The sequence below is a fragment of the Taeniopygia guttata genome, chromosome 24, assembly GCF_048771995.1.
Source record: "Taeniopygia guttata chromosome 24, bTaeGut7.mat, whole genome shotgun sequence".
Lineage (NCBI taxonomy): Eukaryota > Metazoa > Chordata > Aves > Passeriformes > Estrildidae > Taeniopygia > Taeniopygia guttata.
In genome coordinates this window covers 6,396,929-6,413,877 of record NC_133049.1, presented here as the reverse complement: position 1 = coordinate 6,413,877, position 16,949 = coordinate 6,396,929, and the positions used below count along the sequence as shown (strand labels likewise).

Here is a 16,949-nt window from a genome sequence, read left to right as displayed (position 1 = left end):
TGGTTATTCAAATGAACGGGCGGGGTTATGCAAATGAGCCGGCAATTTGGCGGGAAAGCGGCAGGTCCCGGCCGCGGGCTCCCGGCTCAGCATCCCGGGATTATCCCGGGATTGTCCCGGTTGGAAAGGAGCTCCGGCAGCGCCGAGCCCTCCCTGTGAGCCGTCCCCACCCTGTCCCCAGCCCAGAGCTCCGGTTGTCACGTCCCGGCCTTCCCGGACACCTCCAAACCTCCCCGGGCAGCCCCTGCCGATGTTTAAACCTCCCCATGGAGAAATTCCTGCTGATGTCCACCCTGAGGTTTGCCCCGATTTTTAGGCCAGACTTTTTAGGGATTATTTTCCTGTCCGATCTCCCTGAAAGGCTTTCCGGGTCTCTGGCGGCGATGGAAGCTGTCGGCCACCGCAGGGAGCCCGAGCACCGCGGAGCTGCTCTGCCCGGGATTGCCATTCCCGGCACATCCTCAGCCGGGGGCGGCACGTTCTGCACGGGAAACCCGGCGGCGCATCCTCAGGGAGCGGCCCTGCTTTTATCCGGGATGCTGGGACACGGACAGGGACCTGGCAGCACAGGGACAGGGAACCAGCCCCTGCTTTTATTCGGGATGCAATCCCCCATCCCTTCCATCCCCTGGCTGTAGGATCAGCCAGGATCTTCCTTTTCCTCATAGGAAGAGCCAGGATATCCCTTTTCCTTGTAGGATCAGCCAGGATATCCCTTTTCCTTGTAGGATCAGCTAGGATATCCCTTTTCCTTGTAGGATCAGCTAGGATATTCCTTTTCCTTGTAGGAACAGCCAGGATATCCCTTTTCCTTGTAGGAACAGCCAGGATATCCCTTTTCCTTGTAGGAACAGCCAGGATATCCCTTTTCCTTGTAGGATCAGCCAGGATCTTCCTTTTCCTTGTAGGATCAGCCAGGATATCCCTTTTCCTTGTAGGATCAGCCAGGATATCCCTTTTCCCCCTCATGCCTCCAACCCAAACAATTCCTGTCCCTCCCCTCACTGCCAGCAGCTCTGCCCACACCACCCTCCATCCCAAAGGGGTTTTTCCCTCTAATGAAGCTGTTCCCAGCCCAGTGTCCAACTAAAAACACCCACGAGGCCACAGCTGGGGAGGTGAGATGCTCGGGAATTTGGGGTTTATTTGTTACCCCACCAAACCTCCCCTTCAACCCCAGCCAGGGACTTGGGCCAGTTGGTGCTTCCCCCCTGGAAAACAGCTGCTGTTTTTACATCAGATGGTCGGGGAGTGATTAAAAAGCTCTTTTTTCTGCTAAACGGGAATTTCAGTGTGAGAATCCTCTCTATTTTGCCAGAATTGGTGAAGGTAAGACAGCCCTCCCCTCCCCATAACGCCCAGAGTAAAAACAATTAAAGTGGGGCATTTGGTCAATTTTTTAGCTAGAATTTAGAAAAAAAATATCGAGACTTTAAAATGAATTAATTAAAGAAATGAATCACATTCAAACCTCAATAGGTTCAGGCTGGGCAGAGGTCACCTCTTACACCAACACTCAGTCACGCTTTCCACAGCCAGGCAACAGAAAAGTGCCTTTTTTGGGGGGGAAAAAGCTTCCCAGGAGCTGTGAAACCAAATTTTCGTGTTTGTTACCTCCAGGAAATAAGTAAATAAATATAGAGGGACAAAGAAATAAAGCTGAAAGTGCTTCTAGTGCCACTCAGGTGGGATGAGCAGCAGGACCAGGCAGAGCAGCTGAAGAAAGGCAGACTGCAGGCATCACTTTTTTTTTTTTTTTTTTTTTTTGTAGTTTTTATTTGAACACAGTATTCTGACAGAATGCAAAGTCAAAATCCTCAGTTAGTATCAGTATTTACACCAGTGAGAATGGGGATAAAGGTGGAGTCGATGTTTCACTCGGTAAAAAGATTTTTTGTTTTTTTCTTTTTTTAACAAGATAGAAGGCCCCCAAAAGTAGGGAATGCTGGGGAAGGATGGCCATGGAGGGGCTGAGAACAACTACCAAAACAGCCTGGTGGGAAAGACGTGGGGCTGGAAGGCTCCACAGAAAAGTGTGGAAAGACGACGCCACTCGGGAAGCTGACGGGCGGGACACACGATTGTCACCGGTACGGATGGAGCAGCACGAGATGGCAGCGCTCCTGTGGCACTGGGGACGGGCAGGGGCAGCCACGGCAGTGCCAGCAGCCCTGGGGATGGACAGCAGTGCCACCAGCCCCGGGGATGGGCACATGGAGCCATGGCAGTGCCACCAACCCTGGGGATGGGCACACAGAGCCATGGCAGTGCCACCAGCCCCTGGGATGGACACACGGAGCCATGGCAGTGCCACCAACCCCTGGGATGGACACACGGAGCCATGGCAGTGCCACCAACCCCTGGGATGGGCACACGGAGCCACGGCAGTGCCACCAGCCCCAGAGCAGCCATGGCAGTGCCACCAACCCTGGGATGGACACATAAAAGCCATGGCAGTGCCACCAACCCCTGGGAAGGGCAGCAGTGCCACCAGCCCCGGGGATGGGCACACGGAGCCATGGCAGTGCCACCAACCCCAGGAATAGACACACAGAGCCATGGAAGTGCCACCAGCCCCGAGGATGGGCACACGGAGCCATGGCAGTGCCACCAACCCCAGAGCAGCCATGGCAGTGCCACCAACCCCGGGGATGGACACAGAGCCATGGCAGTGCCACCAACTCCCGGGATGGACACATGGAGCCATGGCAGTGCCACCAACCCAGGGATGGACACACAGAGCCATGGCAGTGCCACCAGCCCCAGAGCAGCCATGGCAGTGCCACCAACCCTGAGGATAGACATCAGTGCCACCAACCCCAGGGATGGACACACGGAGCCATGGCAGTGCCACCAGCCCCGGGGATGGGCACACAGAGCCATGGCAGTGCCAGCAACCCTGGGATGGGCACACGGAGCCATGGCAGTGCCACCAACCCTGGGATAGACACACAGAGCCATGGCAGTGCCACCAACCCTAGGGATAGACAGCAGTGCCACCGACGCTGGAGATGGACACACTGAGCCATGGTAGTGCCACCAACCCCAGGGATGGGCACACAGAGCCATGGCAGTGCCACCAACCCCAGAGCAGCCATGGCAGTGCCACCAACCCTGGGATGGACACACAGAGCCATGGCAGTGCCACCAACCCCGGGGATAGACAGCAGTGCCACCAACCCTGGGGATGGACACATGGAGCCATGGCAGTGCCACCAGCCCGGAGCAGCCAAGCAGCCACGGCAGTGCCACCACCCTCAGGTGGTCCCCCCGAGGGGACAGATCCCAGCCCTGAGGCTGCAGCTGGCTGGGATGGGGGCAGGTGGAGATGGAATCTGAAATCCTTGGCTGTTGGGGGCGATGGAAGCCCAGCCCAGGTGTGGGGAGGAAAGGAACTTCATCCACCCACCCCAAAGCAGAGCTTCTACCCCCAAAAAGCAGAGCTTTGGGCTAGAAGGGACCTTCAAGCCCAGGCAGTGCCACCCCCAGACTGTCACCGGGCGCTGGGCTGGGCTCTGAGCTTGTTCCCTTTTGGGACAAAAACGCCAATCCAGGTGGGGCAGCTCCCCCAAACCCACCTGGCAGGTGCTGCTGGGGGTCCCTGGGCAGTTTTTGGGGGTCGGTGGTGTTTCCTACCAGCTTTGGGGGTGACAGCACACAGGTGACAGAGCCAGCCAGAATTCGGCACAAAAAGGGACAAACTGTGGGACGGAGGCACCAGTGCTGCCCAGCTGCCTTCATGGACTCGTTTTCTGGGGAAAAGAGAGGAATCCTCGGGACTGAGGTGCCCCATCCTGCCCAAAATCCTGCCCCAACACCCTCCCCGTGCACCCCAGGAGCTGAGCGAGACAAAACGCAGAAAACCCCACAGCCAGCAAATGGCAAGAGCATTTCTCACAGCTGGAAATGGTGGGATGCCACTGGAACAGGGCGAACATTCCCAAGGAACACAAGGACACAGCCCCCACAGCCCTCCTCCTTCTGAGCCACCTCGGCCTGCTTCTCTCATTTAACAGCTCCTGCTCTTCCTAAGAGTTGTTCTCTTTCTGTTTGCTTTTAAATTATTTCAATTCCTGAATATTTTTATTTTTGTTTCTCAAATCTGAACTAGCGCTACACCTTCCACATCCAAACTATGTTGAAGCTTTTATTATTTCAATACTATGACAAAAAACACGGTTCACACTAAAATAGTCACGCACCCACAGTGCACAAGCTTGCAGATCTAAAGTAGAATTCAAAAAAAAAAAAAAAAAAAAAAAAGAAAAGGGAAAATAAAATAAAATTAAAATTAAAAAAAAAAAAAAGAGGAAATAATACCCAAAACCCCAACAGGAAGAACATCTCTATACAATGGGCTGGTCTCTCCCTACACTCCTCTGCTTTCCTTCTGCTCAAAGCTCCTTTTCACCCCAAATCCCAGTGTTGCCCCACGATTCCTGATAATAAATCCCATTGATCAGCTCTCCCCCATCCATAATTTTTAATTTTTCAGCTGATCCCACTGATCAGCTCTCCCCCATGCATAATTTGATTTTTTCCATAATTTAATGTTCTCAGCCCTTGCCCAGCTCTGGGGATGCCCAGGATATCCCACGAGGAACCCCAGGAGCTCCTGCTGGAGCTGCACCTGCAGGAAGGGTCTGGAACCTGCCCAGCATCTTTGGGGAAAAAAAATCAGAATTTTCTGAAATTGGGATTTCCTGAAATTGGGATTTCCTGAAATTGGGATTTTCTGCAATCAGAATTTTCCAAAATTGGGATATATTGAAATTGCTATTTACTGAAATCGGTATTTTCTGAAATTGTTGTTTACTGAAACTGGTGTTTACTGAAACTGTTATTTTCTGAAACTGGAATTTGCTGAAATTGGAATTTACTGGAATTGGGATTTTATGAAATGGATATTTTCTGAAACTGGTATTTTCCAAAACTGGAATTTTCTGAAATCGGTGTTTTCTGAAACTGGTATTTACTGAAATGGATATTTTCTGAAATTGGTGTTTACTGAAACTGATACTTGCTGAAACTGGGATTTGCTGAAATTGGGATTTTCTGAAACTGGTATTTTCTGAAATTGGTGTTTACTGAAACTAATATTTGCCAAAACTGGGATTTGCTGAAATTGGGATTTTCTGAAACTGGTGTTTACTGAAACTGGTATTTGCCAAAACTGGAATTTGCCAAAAGTGGAATTTGCCAAAACTGGAACTGCTGAAATTGGGATTTCCTGAAACGGGGATTTCCTGCACCCGGAATTCTCTGCCACAATCAGGAGAATTTGATTTGGTCCCACACCTGAGCCAGACCAGCCCAAACTGTCCAACCCCCCCTGTGCTCCTCAGAGCTTGGGAGGGCTCCGTGAAGGAAAGGGATTGAGAATGTCCTAAAAAAGCAGAGATGAGATTTCTCTTATGCAGTCAGGCCCAGGCCCAGCGAGGGACTCCAAACTAAATTTAAGCCCAGAAGGATTTTCTCCAGCAACCCCCTCACCCCAAACAGATTTGGGGGCTGCTGGAGAGAGCCCTTGACTGGTGGCAACTGGTTTGAACACCCCCACCCCCCAAAAAAACCCCAAACCGAACCCCAGCATCGCTTTTTTTCTTCTTACTCCAGTAAGAAATAATAATAATAATAATAACAATAATAATAATAATAACAATAATTAAGAAAAGAGAAAAGGGGAAACGACTACTGTAAACATCCATGGTTGAAAATGTCTCCCTTTGCAAAGCAAGCATGCTGCTACCCTAGTGTCTACAGGACTGGATTGACTGAAAAACCCAAAGAAAAAAAGAAAAAAAAAGAAAAAAGAAAAAAAAGGCAGCTATTTTACACATCCATTTCAACACAACAAAAGTTAAAAAAATATCTGTCAATTGTAAACACTGGAAAGAACCAAAGTTGGCCAAAACAAAAAAAAAAAATAACCAACAAAAAAAAATTGGAACGTAAAATTGGAAAAGAAATGTAGAGTCTGAATACTGCAAATTGAAATACATCCCCCAAAGCTGCAATTTTGGCATTCTTCCGAAAAAATAGATAATAATAATAATAACAAACCCCAAATAAAGGTCTAACGTGGCGAGCAGGATTCAGTCACAAAGAGCTCGAGACACTTTGCATACTGACCAGATACAAGGTGAACAGAAATGATAACTTATTTATGAGGCTTTACATATTTCAAACTCGACTGAAAAGTATAAAAATAAATTGTGGACTTTGTTCTTTAAGCACCAGCTGTGCCCAGCAGCACAGTGGTTATCTCTGCTATACTAACAAAGGAAACAACAGGGTCTCTTTTCTTTTTTTTTTGTCTTTTTTGTGATTTTTTTTTTGTCTAGGACTGCTTGATTTTGAGCTTCCCAACCGCACTGCAACCAAACATTGCAGTGTTTGCTTGTTTGGATATACACAGGGCCAGCTGAGCCCTGATTTGGTGACGGGTTTAACCCTGTTTTTAACATGTTTTACTTTTTAAAAGCAAGTGCACAACAAATAGAACCTTTCTAGAAATCTCAAAGAAAGCAAAAAACAGAACTCAAAACAAAACAAATAAAAAAATAACAAGCCAAAACCAAAAGGAGAAGAAGAAGAGAAAAAAAAAACAAAAAAAAAAGAAAAGGAAAAAAGAGACATTCCCTCCCTCCCCCCATTTATGCATTTTTTCTGGTTGGTTTGTTTGTTTTTGTTTTAAAAAAAGGCAACAGACACTAGAGGAATGAGATGGGTGTGTGGGTTGTGATTTCAATGCTCGGGTGAAGATTTCTGCCGTCCCCTCTGCCGGTGCTGATCATGCTTTGCTCTCGTTCTCGTTTGTTTGTGTGGCTTCGTTGGGCACCGTCTTCACTTCTGCGGGGGGGCTCTTGCTGTCCTGCACGGCGCCTTTGTCCTCTGCTGGCATTTTCCTGGGGAGAAGCACCACAAGGACAGGGTTTAGAGGCACGGAAAGGCAGCCTGGCCTGAGTTAGCCCAGGGAAAGAGTGCTTGGCTGGGAAAGATCTCTCTGGGAGAGCAACACCAGCATTTCCTGAGGCACAGCTAAGGAGAACCCAGCTCAGCTCCCACACCCTGCTTCATTTACATCTAGACTAACTTTTTTTTGGCTTTTCCTGCCCTGGCCTGGCTCAGGGCTCAGCTGCAGGGCTGCAAAAAGGAGCAGCAAGGAAACCTGACACAGCTGCAGAAGGATTTCGGCACCCCAACTCCCAACAATCTAGCAGCAATCCCGTTTTTTGGTGTTCCTACGGGAAGCCAGTCCTGAAATCCCCGGGCTGCTGCAGAAAGGGGAACACAGAAGACAGAAATTCTGCCACAGACATTCTCACACCCCAGAGGTGACAACTGCCAGCCCAGGCAGAGTCCAACATCTGCAGCACAGCTGGGACCCTCCCCCAGCCCCCAGGTGCTGTTCTCTCTCTCCTGCCCAGCTCAGGGTGCTCCCTCCTCTCTCAGCCAGGCTCATTCTGCCCCTGCCTCCTTCCTGCCAGCTTGGGGACAACTCCAGAGGTCTCAGCGCTGTCACCCTTCCACGGGGCACTGCTTGCTGCCCAGCCTGACCCTGAGTGAGCCCTGAGGCTCCCCTGACCTGCAGGAGATGGGATTTGGGGGCTGTGATCATTGAGCACTCTGAGAAGAGCTCTTTGCACCAAACTGGGCTATTTCTGCTCTTGCTTATGAAGGAATAACCCAGGACAGACAAAGCTGCCCAAGAGCCCGAAGAACAACACATCCCTGATCGATTCCCAGCTTCCCTTCCTCTGCCCCCCTGGCACTACTCCTGCTCTCCTCCTGGCACCTTCCAGGCCAAGCCCCGTGGGCTCTCGGGTGAGTTGGTGGGCTAAGGGAACAGTGAGATTAGTCAAGAGAACACCCAACAGAGGACACAGCACGAGCACCAGGGCACGAGGGACACAGCACACAACCAAGACAAGAGTAAAGGTGGCCGTACTCGGTCTTTGCAGGGGCAGAGCTGTCTGCAGCCGGCTCGGGGGCTTGCCCACCAGCCCCGCTGGCAGCAGGAGGAGTAGCAGTGCCAAGAGCTGCAAAAACATCCTTGGCAAGGTCAATGTCTGGTGGCTTGAAGGTCCCTTCGTCCATTTTAAAGTCCTCGTTCTGCGAGGGGTTGGCGGCGCTGCCCGAGGCAGCCTCGCTCTTGGCGTTGCTCGGGTTCTTGGGGGTCTCTGCTGGGCTCTTCACCGTGCTGGGCTGCACGGGCTCCTTCTCGGGGCTCTTGGCCACCTCCTGCTTGGGCTCTGCGGGAGCCGCGGGGCTGGTCAGGCCGGCAGGGCCGGGGGCGGCCGGCTTGTTCCCGGCTTTGGCGGCGTCGGCCGCGGCGGCGCTGGGGCTGAGCACGGCCTGCCCCGGCAGGACACTTGACGATAAATTACTGGTGGCCGGAGCAGAGCTGGGGGTGTCGCTGAGATCAACAAGAGGGGCCACTTTGGGGGTGGAGGAGGGCGGTGGTGATGATGCCGGGGCGGCGGCCGCGCCTTTGGCCGGGGTGGCCTGGCCGGAGCCGGCGGCGCTGGCGTCGGGAGCGGCCGCGGCCGGCGGGGCAATGCTGGAGGTCAGCGTGGTGGTCTCGCTGGTGGGGCTGTTCTGGGCAGTGGCAAAGGTTTCAGTGATAGTGTCAGAGTTAGTGGTGCCCGTGGTGACAGAAGGCAGCATGTCCTCCACGGTGGCCGCGGTGTCGGCGGGGTGCCTGCGAGGGGGACACGGGGACAAGAGAGAGAGAGAGGAGAAAGAGAGAGAAAGAGACAATGAAGGCCCGAAACGACAGCAGGGAGAGGGGGCAGAGAGGGAGAGTGAGGACAGCACACACACGACACGTGGAGAGGGACTCAGGAGCAGAGACGTGCAGAGGTCACACATGCAAAGGGAGCGAGGCTGGGATGGCCGAGGAGGAGAAAAAAGCCAAGAGGATGTGACCTGCAGGAATGGTTTGTTGACGTGGGGCTGAGGCAAATGGGATCCTGTCAGCTTGCAGAGACTCTTCTCCCCCAAACTCTCCCGTCAGCCTGTCTCTCTTGACCTCTCCAGGCAGCTCTGCCAACCCCGAGCCCGCAGCCCTGTGCCACCTGCACCAACACAGCCCGGTGCCAGCTGGGACCCTGGCTCCGGCCTCTCTCCTCGTCCTGTCCTGCTGCCGCAGGTTTGGCTGAAGGCCTGCACAGCCCCTCACTCCTGACCTCTGTTCTCACACACCAACGCGCACTCGGGCCCGTCCAGCCCTCAGCTCTCTCAGAATGCTCAGCCCTGCTGTGACTCCACATCCAGGGCCAGCTCTGGGGAGGATCTCTCCCTCCCCACGGCTTCAGGCTCTCAGCCAGCACTGCTGGGACAGGGCTCGCTGCCAGCTGGGGCTGCTTCTGCTCTGGATCCTTTGCAGCGAGCCCGGACAGTGCTGGATCTCCACAGGGCCCAGAGCCCTTCAGGGAACACTGCTTCCTTCCCCTTTCCCTTCCAGTGCTGGGAACAGCAACCACTGAAGCTTGGGAGGAGGCACTTCCTCACTGGCACGTGGAGATTTTACCTTTCTTCCTCTCTTCCTGCCCTAACTGGTGTTCCTGAGGGATTAGGGCAGCTGAGGGCAATGCAGTGACCCTGTGCTAGGGCTGCCTAAGGCCACATACTCTGGCTCTGTCAGCGGGGTGGTCTCGTTGGGCTCCGTGTGCTTCCCCCCATCGTGGTTGGGGGTCCTCTCCTCCTCCGTCCGCACCTCCACGATGGGCTCCTTGGACTCGTCCTTCCTGCAATGAGGGAAGGGCATGGGGAGTGATGGCTGCTCCTGCACAGCCAGCCTGCACACGGCCAGGGTGGCACACGGCCAGGGCGGCACACGGCCACGGGGCTGGCACAGAGCGCTCCCGGGGTCACCTCCTTACATCCAGGTCCTGGACAAAGCTCCGGGTGCTGCCCAGCGCTGGGGTGACTGGGGTATCCAGAACTGGAGTGACTGGGGTGTCCAGCACTGGGGTGGCCAGAACTGGAGTGACTGGGGTGGCCAGAACTGGAGTGACTGGGGTGTCCAGAACTGGGGTGTCCAGTACTGGGATGACTGGGGTGTCCAGAACTGGGGTGACTGGGATGTCCAGAATTGGGGTGACTGGGATGTCCAGCACTGGGGTGACTGGGACATCCAGAACTGGTATGATCAGCACTGGGATGATTGGGGTGTCCAGCACTGGGATGTCCAGCACTGGGATGTCCAGAACTGGGGCGCCCAGCACTGGGGTGACTGGGATGTCCAGAACTGGTATGATCAGCACTGGGATGATTGGGGTGTCCAGCACTGGGATGTCCAGAACTGGGGTGTCCAGCCCTGGGGTGCCCAGCACTGGGATGTCCAGCACTGGGATGTCCATAACTGGGATGTCCAGCGCTGGGATGTCCATAACTGGGATGTCCAGCGCTGGGGTGACTGGGGTGTCCAGCACTGGGGTGACTGGGATGTCCAGAACTGCTATGATCAGCACTGGGATGATTGGGGTGTCCAGCACTGGGATGTCCAGAACTGGGATGTCCAGCACTGAGGTGACTGGGGTGTCCAGCACTGGGGGGACTGGGATGTGCAGAACTGGGGTGTCCAGCACTGGGATGTCCATAAATAGGGTGTCCATAACTGGGATGTCCAGCACTGGGGTGACTGGGGTGCCCAGCACTGGGGTGACTGGGATGTCCAGAACTGGTATGATCAGCACTGGGATGATTGGGGTGTCCAGCACTGGGATGTCCAGCACTGGAATGTCCAGCACTGGGGTGCCCAGCACTGGGATGTCCAGCACTGGGGTGTCCATAACTGGGGTGTCCAGAACTGGGGTGTCCAGCACTGAGGCCATCCATCTGATGGCTACCAACAGAAGGAGACAAAACCCCCAGAGGAACAACTCCAAAACCCTCCCTGCAAGCCCCAACAGAGCAGCAGCCCCCTCCCCCCAGAGCTGAGGGTCCCTCCTCCCTGGGGCAGCTCCTCTGCTGCCAGGGGGGCACAGAGGGGGGGTCTGGGGCAGTACTCACGAGAAGGCCGCCTTGCCCTCCTCCATGTCCTTGCCCTTGGCCCCCGGGCCGGACTTGCCGCACAGGTTGACGGCGATGCACATCAGCAGCCCACACTTGTTCAGGAAGTAGCAGGTGATGTCCACGGCCACCAGCAGCGCCACGAAGACCACCACGAGGATGCCAATGATGGCAGCAGTGCCCAGGCCCGCGGCAGGGCTAGTGCTGGCTTCAGAGACCGAGGGAGAGAAGAAGAGAAGGCGTTCAGGTTAAAATTTGGGGCTTCAGGGCTCAGATTTGGCTGCACTTAGGTTGCTTTTTTAGAAGGCCACCCTCTGCACCCTGTGCAACAACCAGTGCTTCATCCTACAGACAACCTGCCTGAAAGGATGGCCCTGCTGGGGCTTTTCCCATCCCTGCTGGGGGAAGCAAACAGCAGAATCCCTGCTGTGCACACAGGCAGGGCTCCTGCTTCCCTCTTCCTCCTCCTCCTCAAGAGGAAGGTCCAGCGTGGCCCTGGCACGGCCCAGGCCTGGCCCAAGGAGCAGTGGGAGCAGAGGCCAGGCTCTGCAGCAGGGTTTTTCCTGGTGGGATACGAATCACTGGGCGATGCTCAGTGCTGGTGAGCCCCTGAGGGGGTTGAACTGAGTTCCAGCCCTGCCTGGAGCTCAGGTGGGACCCAGCTCTGCAGACCCTGCTCGTGGCTCCCCAGCCTCTCACCACCCCAGCCCCTGGAGCCCCAAACCCTTGGGATCTTTGCTCTGCAGAACCCCCAGCAGAGCCCCTTGATCCCCCACTCAGATCCTTCCCAGGGCTCCAGACAGAGCCACAGCCTCTGCCACGCATTTGGCTGGTTAAAAACAGGAGGCAGAGAGGCGTTGTTTCATTTTGTGACCCCGAGATGGACCAAGGAATGCAGCTTCCAGCAGGACAAGTGCAAAAAACCATTGTGAGGCACTGGCGTCACAAGCCCAGCCCCTGGCGAGCAGAACATTGTCCCACATGGTGATGTGAGTTCACCACCCTCTGGTGCCTGCAGGGAGTCAGGAGGGCAGGGATTTCCCCCTCTGGGTGTGCTCAGGACCCTTGGGCGGATGATTCAATAACTGAGGTGCTCCTGGAGCTGTGTCACACTCCCCATCCAGAGCTGGAATATTCCCCTTCTGGAAAACTCCACTCACACCAGAGTGCTGCTCTTTGCCTCCTCTCCCCCGCTCAGCTTTTCCAGGAGCTGCCACCCCCCAGATTCCTGCTGTGACAGGCACAGACCCCCGTGCTCCCCCAGAGCAGGTACCAACTCCCCCCGTGCTCTCCCCTGCAGCCCTGCCCTGCTCCTCTGCCCCGGGAGGAGGAGGATGGAGCTGGGGGAACCAGGGCAGCCTGCAGAGGAATGTCCCTGTTCTTGTGCTGTTCTGAGATGTCACACCTCAGACAGGGAAACTGGGCCAAGGTAACTGCCTGCAGTTTGGGTTTCTAGGCTGGGAAGGGAGCCCTGCAATCTGCAGGAATTTTTGAACCTTTTCCATTAGTTGTGGTTTCATCAATCCTAATTCATGGCATGGATTGATATCCCCCAGTAAGGAAACATAATACAAAAATCCTCCATGATCCCGTGGGCTTGGGAGGCTCTTGGTGCTGCCCTTCTTTTTCCTTGTAAAGGAATTTTGCTGCTCCTACAAAATGCAGGAATCATAGTGGAGATTATTCTTTTCACAGACTGTCCCATCTGATTAAATTAAATTGATCTCCAAATACTTTGTAGAACGATTCTCTTCATCCTGTAGCTGGATTTATGTTGTATTTAATGAAACTAATATTTAGATATCCCTAAAGGGTTTGCTGGGGCCTAAAACAACTCTGTGTACAAAAGAAATGTATAAATAAATGGGCTGTGGAGCAGCTGCTCACACTGTGTGTATGAAATAAATGCAATAAATTGATTTGGACATTTCTGGCATGATCCACATCCAACCCTTCCATTAATTCCCTTTTGCCATTCTCAGGACTAAGAGGAGTAACATTTCCACTGCTTAAATAAGGAAACGCAAACCATTAAAGAACTTCTGGAGTCCTTAATTCTACAGAAGTGAAGAATTTATTAATTACAAATTACGTTTTCCAATGGAAAATGAGCTTCCTGCGAGACTGGCTTTTCTAACCCCCCTCATTTTACAGTGCACAGGAAAACCACCCAGCAGTTTTAGTTTCTGTACAAAAACTGCCCTGTCAGACAGAGCTCGGCTGTGTCTTCCTCGGGGGGTCTCAGCTACACAATGTCCAGGCACAGGCAAAGAGACAGAAAGGATGGAGAGAAGCAGGTGGGACTCTGGGCATTTCAAAGGCCCTACAGGATTTGGCAAGAGCAAGGAGAAGTGCCAAAGGGAACAAAAATCCCCTCTGTGCAGCCAGAACAGCTCTCTGTTCCCAGGTGCAGCTCCCTTTGCAGGAGGTTTCACAGGGCTGCCCCCTCAGACACTGCCCAGCTCACCCTGGGGACAAGGACCCTGCCCTGCCAGCGTGCCCAGCTCTGCCAGGGACACAAATCCACGTCCCACCCCTGGCAGTGAGCTCCCAGCAGCCTGGGGAGCTGGGCTGGGGCAGGGAATGGCATTTCCCAGAGCCACCTGAATTCCTGTGCCTCGTGGCATCACAGCTCTGCTGTTTCCCTGGGCCTGACTCAGAGTATTGGGATCATCAAACCCCAGAATGGTCTGGGGTGGAAGGGACCTTAAATCCCGTCCATCCCACCCCCTGCCAGGTCCAGGGACACCTTCCACTGTCCCAGCTGCTCCAAGCTCCATCCAGCCTTGCCTTGGGCACTGCCAGGGGCAGCCAGGGCTGCTCTGGGAATTCCATCCCTCTGGGAATTCCATCCCTCTGGGAATTCCATCCCTCTAGGAATTCCATCCTTCTGGGAATTCCATCCCTCTGGGAATTCCATCCCTCTGGGAATTCCATCCCAGCCCCTCTGCACCTTCGCAAGGAAGAATTCCTTCCCAAGACCCCACCTAGCCCTGCCCACTGTCAGTTTGAAGCCATTCCCCCTTCCCTGTCCCTCCATCCCCTGGAAATAATCCCTCTCCCCTTTTCCTGCCAGCTCCTGCAAGGGGCACTTAGCTCACCCCAAAGCTTCTCCTCTCCAGGCTGAACACAGAGTGACACCAAAATCCTCTTTCCTGGAGTAAATCACACCCCTGCTCCTACTGCCCACCCCACCCCAGCAACTCCAAAAGTCAGGAGAAGCTGTTTTTTAAAACCTTTTAGATCAAACCTTCTTTTTATCCCTCAGAACCTCGGAGTGCAGACACCTGCAGCTGCTCCTGGTGGAGCAGGACACTCCCAAACCTTCCTGCCCATGAAAACAGCCAAACACTGCTCTGAGAAACAGCTTTGGGAATGTGGAGAGACTTCAGCAAACTGGGGGAATCCTGCAAGGCTCTGCAGCCCTTCACACACACAGGAACTGCAGGTGTCTGTGGCATGGAAATCCCAGTGTTTGAGCATCCTCTGCTTCCAGACCTCAATCTCTGCCTCTTCTCTGAGCTGGCTTTTCTAAAAACTCTATTTAATGTCATTTTATTCACATCAGGGCCTGAGACCCTGACATGAGACCTCAAGGGCCAGACAGATCTCTGATACAAATCCCTGCAGATCTGTGTTACAAACCTGCACAAATCAGTGCTAAAAGCCCCAGGCATGCTCCTTATTTTAACCAAGAGAAAGCCAGAAGCACTTTCTGCCTGTGTTCCCTGCTGGCTGGGCTCCTGATTGCTGTGGAGTTTGGGATTTTAGCCACTGAAGATGTCTCAGCTGCTTGCCAGGGCTGTGGCACCGAGAATCCTGCCCTGGCTTGAGCCCCTCTCCTGGGACAGAGCCCCCTCCACACCAAGCATGCAAAGTTACAGAAATCATTTCATTAATTGTGATTTTGGTGAGAAACAGCTCAGCCTCAGGCAGGGACCTGCCTCTGTGGATAAGGGGAAACCCACAAAAAGCTGATCCCTGCTCTACAATGAGCTCAATTAATCCAGTTAGGGGGGAAGTCACATCAGTTTTTAGTATCAGGGTTATCTTGCTGCACTTCAGCAAACTCCAAAGCTCTAACAAAGTGTCTACACTCTACAACACTGGAAATGAGGGGGTTTTGTAAAAAACAAAAATAAACCCACAGGCTTTTGCGTGTGACACCTGCCCCAAGTTTGCATTTACAACCCAGACAGAAAAGTTCCCAACTCCTGAAGAACGAGGTCTGAACCAACACAGCAGAGCAGAAAAGGCAGAGTCAGACACGAGTGAGGGCAGGATTTTGTTTGTCCCTGTGAGAATTCTGTCAGGAAGATGAACCCCACCCTGCTGAGAAGGTTTGAGACATTCTGGACAGACAATTCAAGGGAGAGAACCTTGATTTTAGGAGAGCATCAGGGGAGATGGATTTCCTATCCCAGTGGATTTCCTATCCCAATGGATTCATTGGGGATGCTGTGTCGGGTTTTTTGCGATTTTTTTTTTTTTTTTGGGTGGGGAATAATGGTTCTTTTTCCAAAGAAGCAACACAAAAATCATGTGAATTTTGTTCAAGGCAGTTCCCAGGATTTGATACTCAAGATTCTACTGCAGCAGTTCAGCCCGTGGGTGAATCCTGTCACACACAGTGAACCAGGAGGATTATTAAGGATCAGCAATAACAACTCTGCTGCTCAGCTAACTCGAGCCAAACTAAGATTTTCTGTCAGAACAGCAAGGAAAGAGAGCTGTGTGCTAAGCCAGCAGTGGAAATCCAGGGGGGTCAGAGAAGCCCTGGCAATGTGTGTGTCCATGGGCTGTGCCCAGCTCCAGCGTGGGCCAGGAGCAATCTGCCCAGCGGGGAGGGACACGAGGAGGAGAAGGAAAAGCAGCAGTGCCCCCAGTGTGATCCCAGCAGATGTTTATGGCCAGAGCAGCACGGCAGGAAAACCTTCCAGACATTGGAATCCACATGCAAACCCCCCAGACAGCTCTGGGCAATCAGCAGGATGGTCTCTGACAAATCTTCTCTGTGGGCTTGGGTTTGTGGATGGGGCCTCCTTCTGCACAAGAGCAGCACCAGATGTGCAGAGAAATCAGTAAAAAGCAGGATCTTAAAGGCTTTCAACATTGCACCTTCCTTTGATGAAAACAGCAAGCAAACAACACAAAAAAAAATCTTTCTTTACATCCATTTAAAAGGGCAAATTCATTACAACAAAAAATAAGGTTAAAGAGAAAAAACTCGGCTTAAACCTTTTTTCCTTGTTACAAAATACTGACTCTTTCAAATTAAACATTTTTTAAAGTGTTCTGTGTTTCTTTTTTTTTTTTTTTTTCTCTGAACTGACACAATCCTCTGAAGCAAAGTTATCTCCTTTCACACCTTGGTGGGAACCCAGGCCTTCCCAAGCAAATATTGCTTTATTTGACTCTTTTTTTTTGAAAGTTTCTAACAGAGCAAAAGCAGAGTCACTGCAGAAAGAAGCAATGAGACAAAGGAGGACGACGTTGATGGACTTCCCAAGGTCGCTGCAGGTGCCAGACAATGGTTCCCAGGAGGGGGGAATATGGTTTAAAACCATAAAAACAAATTTGGTGCATGTGGCAAGCGTGGATGTTCCCCGTGAGATCCAAGGTGACCATGGATGACAGACATAGGAAAAGGAATTGGGGGAAAAGGGAGAGGGGGGGAAAGAAAGGAAGAGAGGAAGAAAAAAAGAAAGAAAAAGAGAGAGAGAGAGAAAAAGAGAGAGAAAAATAGATAAAAAAAATTAGGTCATAAATACAGAAAACATAAGAATCAAAGGTTTATTTAATCTCGTAAATTAAAATAGCTCAGGGGTCAAGGAGCAGCACATTCACCACAAAAGGGGCAGAAGCTCAGCAAAGCCCAAAGCTGCAGAGCAGGGTCCAAGGCAGGGTGGGGTTTGCAAGCAAATGAGATT

The 16,949-nt window shown here is 52.6% G+C and overlaps 1 protein-coding gene across 12 annotated transcripts in view; it reads right to left on the bottom strand.

The window, feature by feature from the left end:
• Window positions 1-4,133: 4,133 nt before the first annotated feature.
• Window positions 4,134-16,949, bottom strand: part of NCAM1 (neural cell adhesion molecule 1) — an 83,554-nt gene continuing 70,738 nt past the window's right edge. For 4 of the 12 annotated variants that reach the window (XM_030291003.4, XM_072918275.1, XM_030291005.4 and 1 more), the window contains 4 exons: window positions 11,020-11,227; window positions 9,636-9,752; window positions 7,952-8,704; window positions 4,134-6,908 (listed from right to left, as the gene is read on the bottom strand). In XM_030291003.4, the coding sequence (XP_030146863.4) occupies window positions 6,794-6,908; window positions 7,952-8,704; window positions 9,636-9,752; window positions 11,020-11,227 (1,193 nt within the window). In that variant the 3' untranslated portion in view covers window positions 4,134-6,793. Of the gene's footprint in view, window positions 6,909-7,951; window positions 8,705-9,535; window positions 9,753-11,019; window positions 11,228-13,074; window positions 16,534-16,949 lie in introns of those variants that run through there. The other 8 variants (XM_072918276.1, XM_041720951.2, XM_041720953.2 and 5 more) reach the window with 4 other exon arrangements.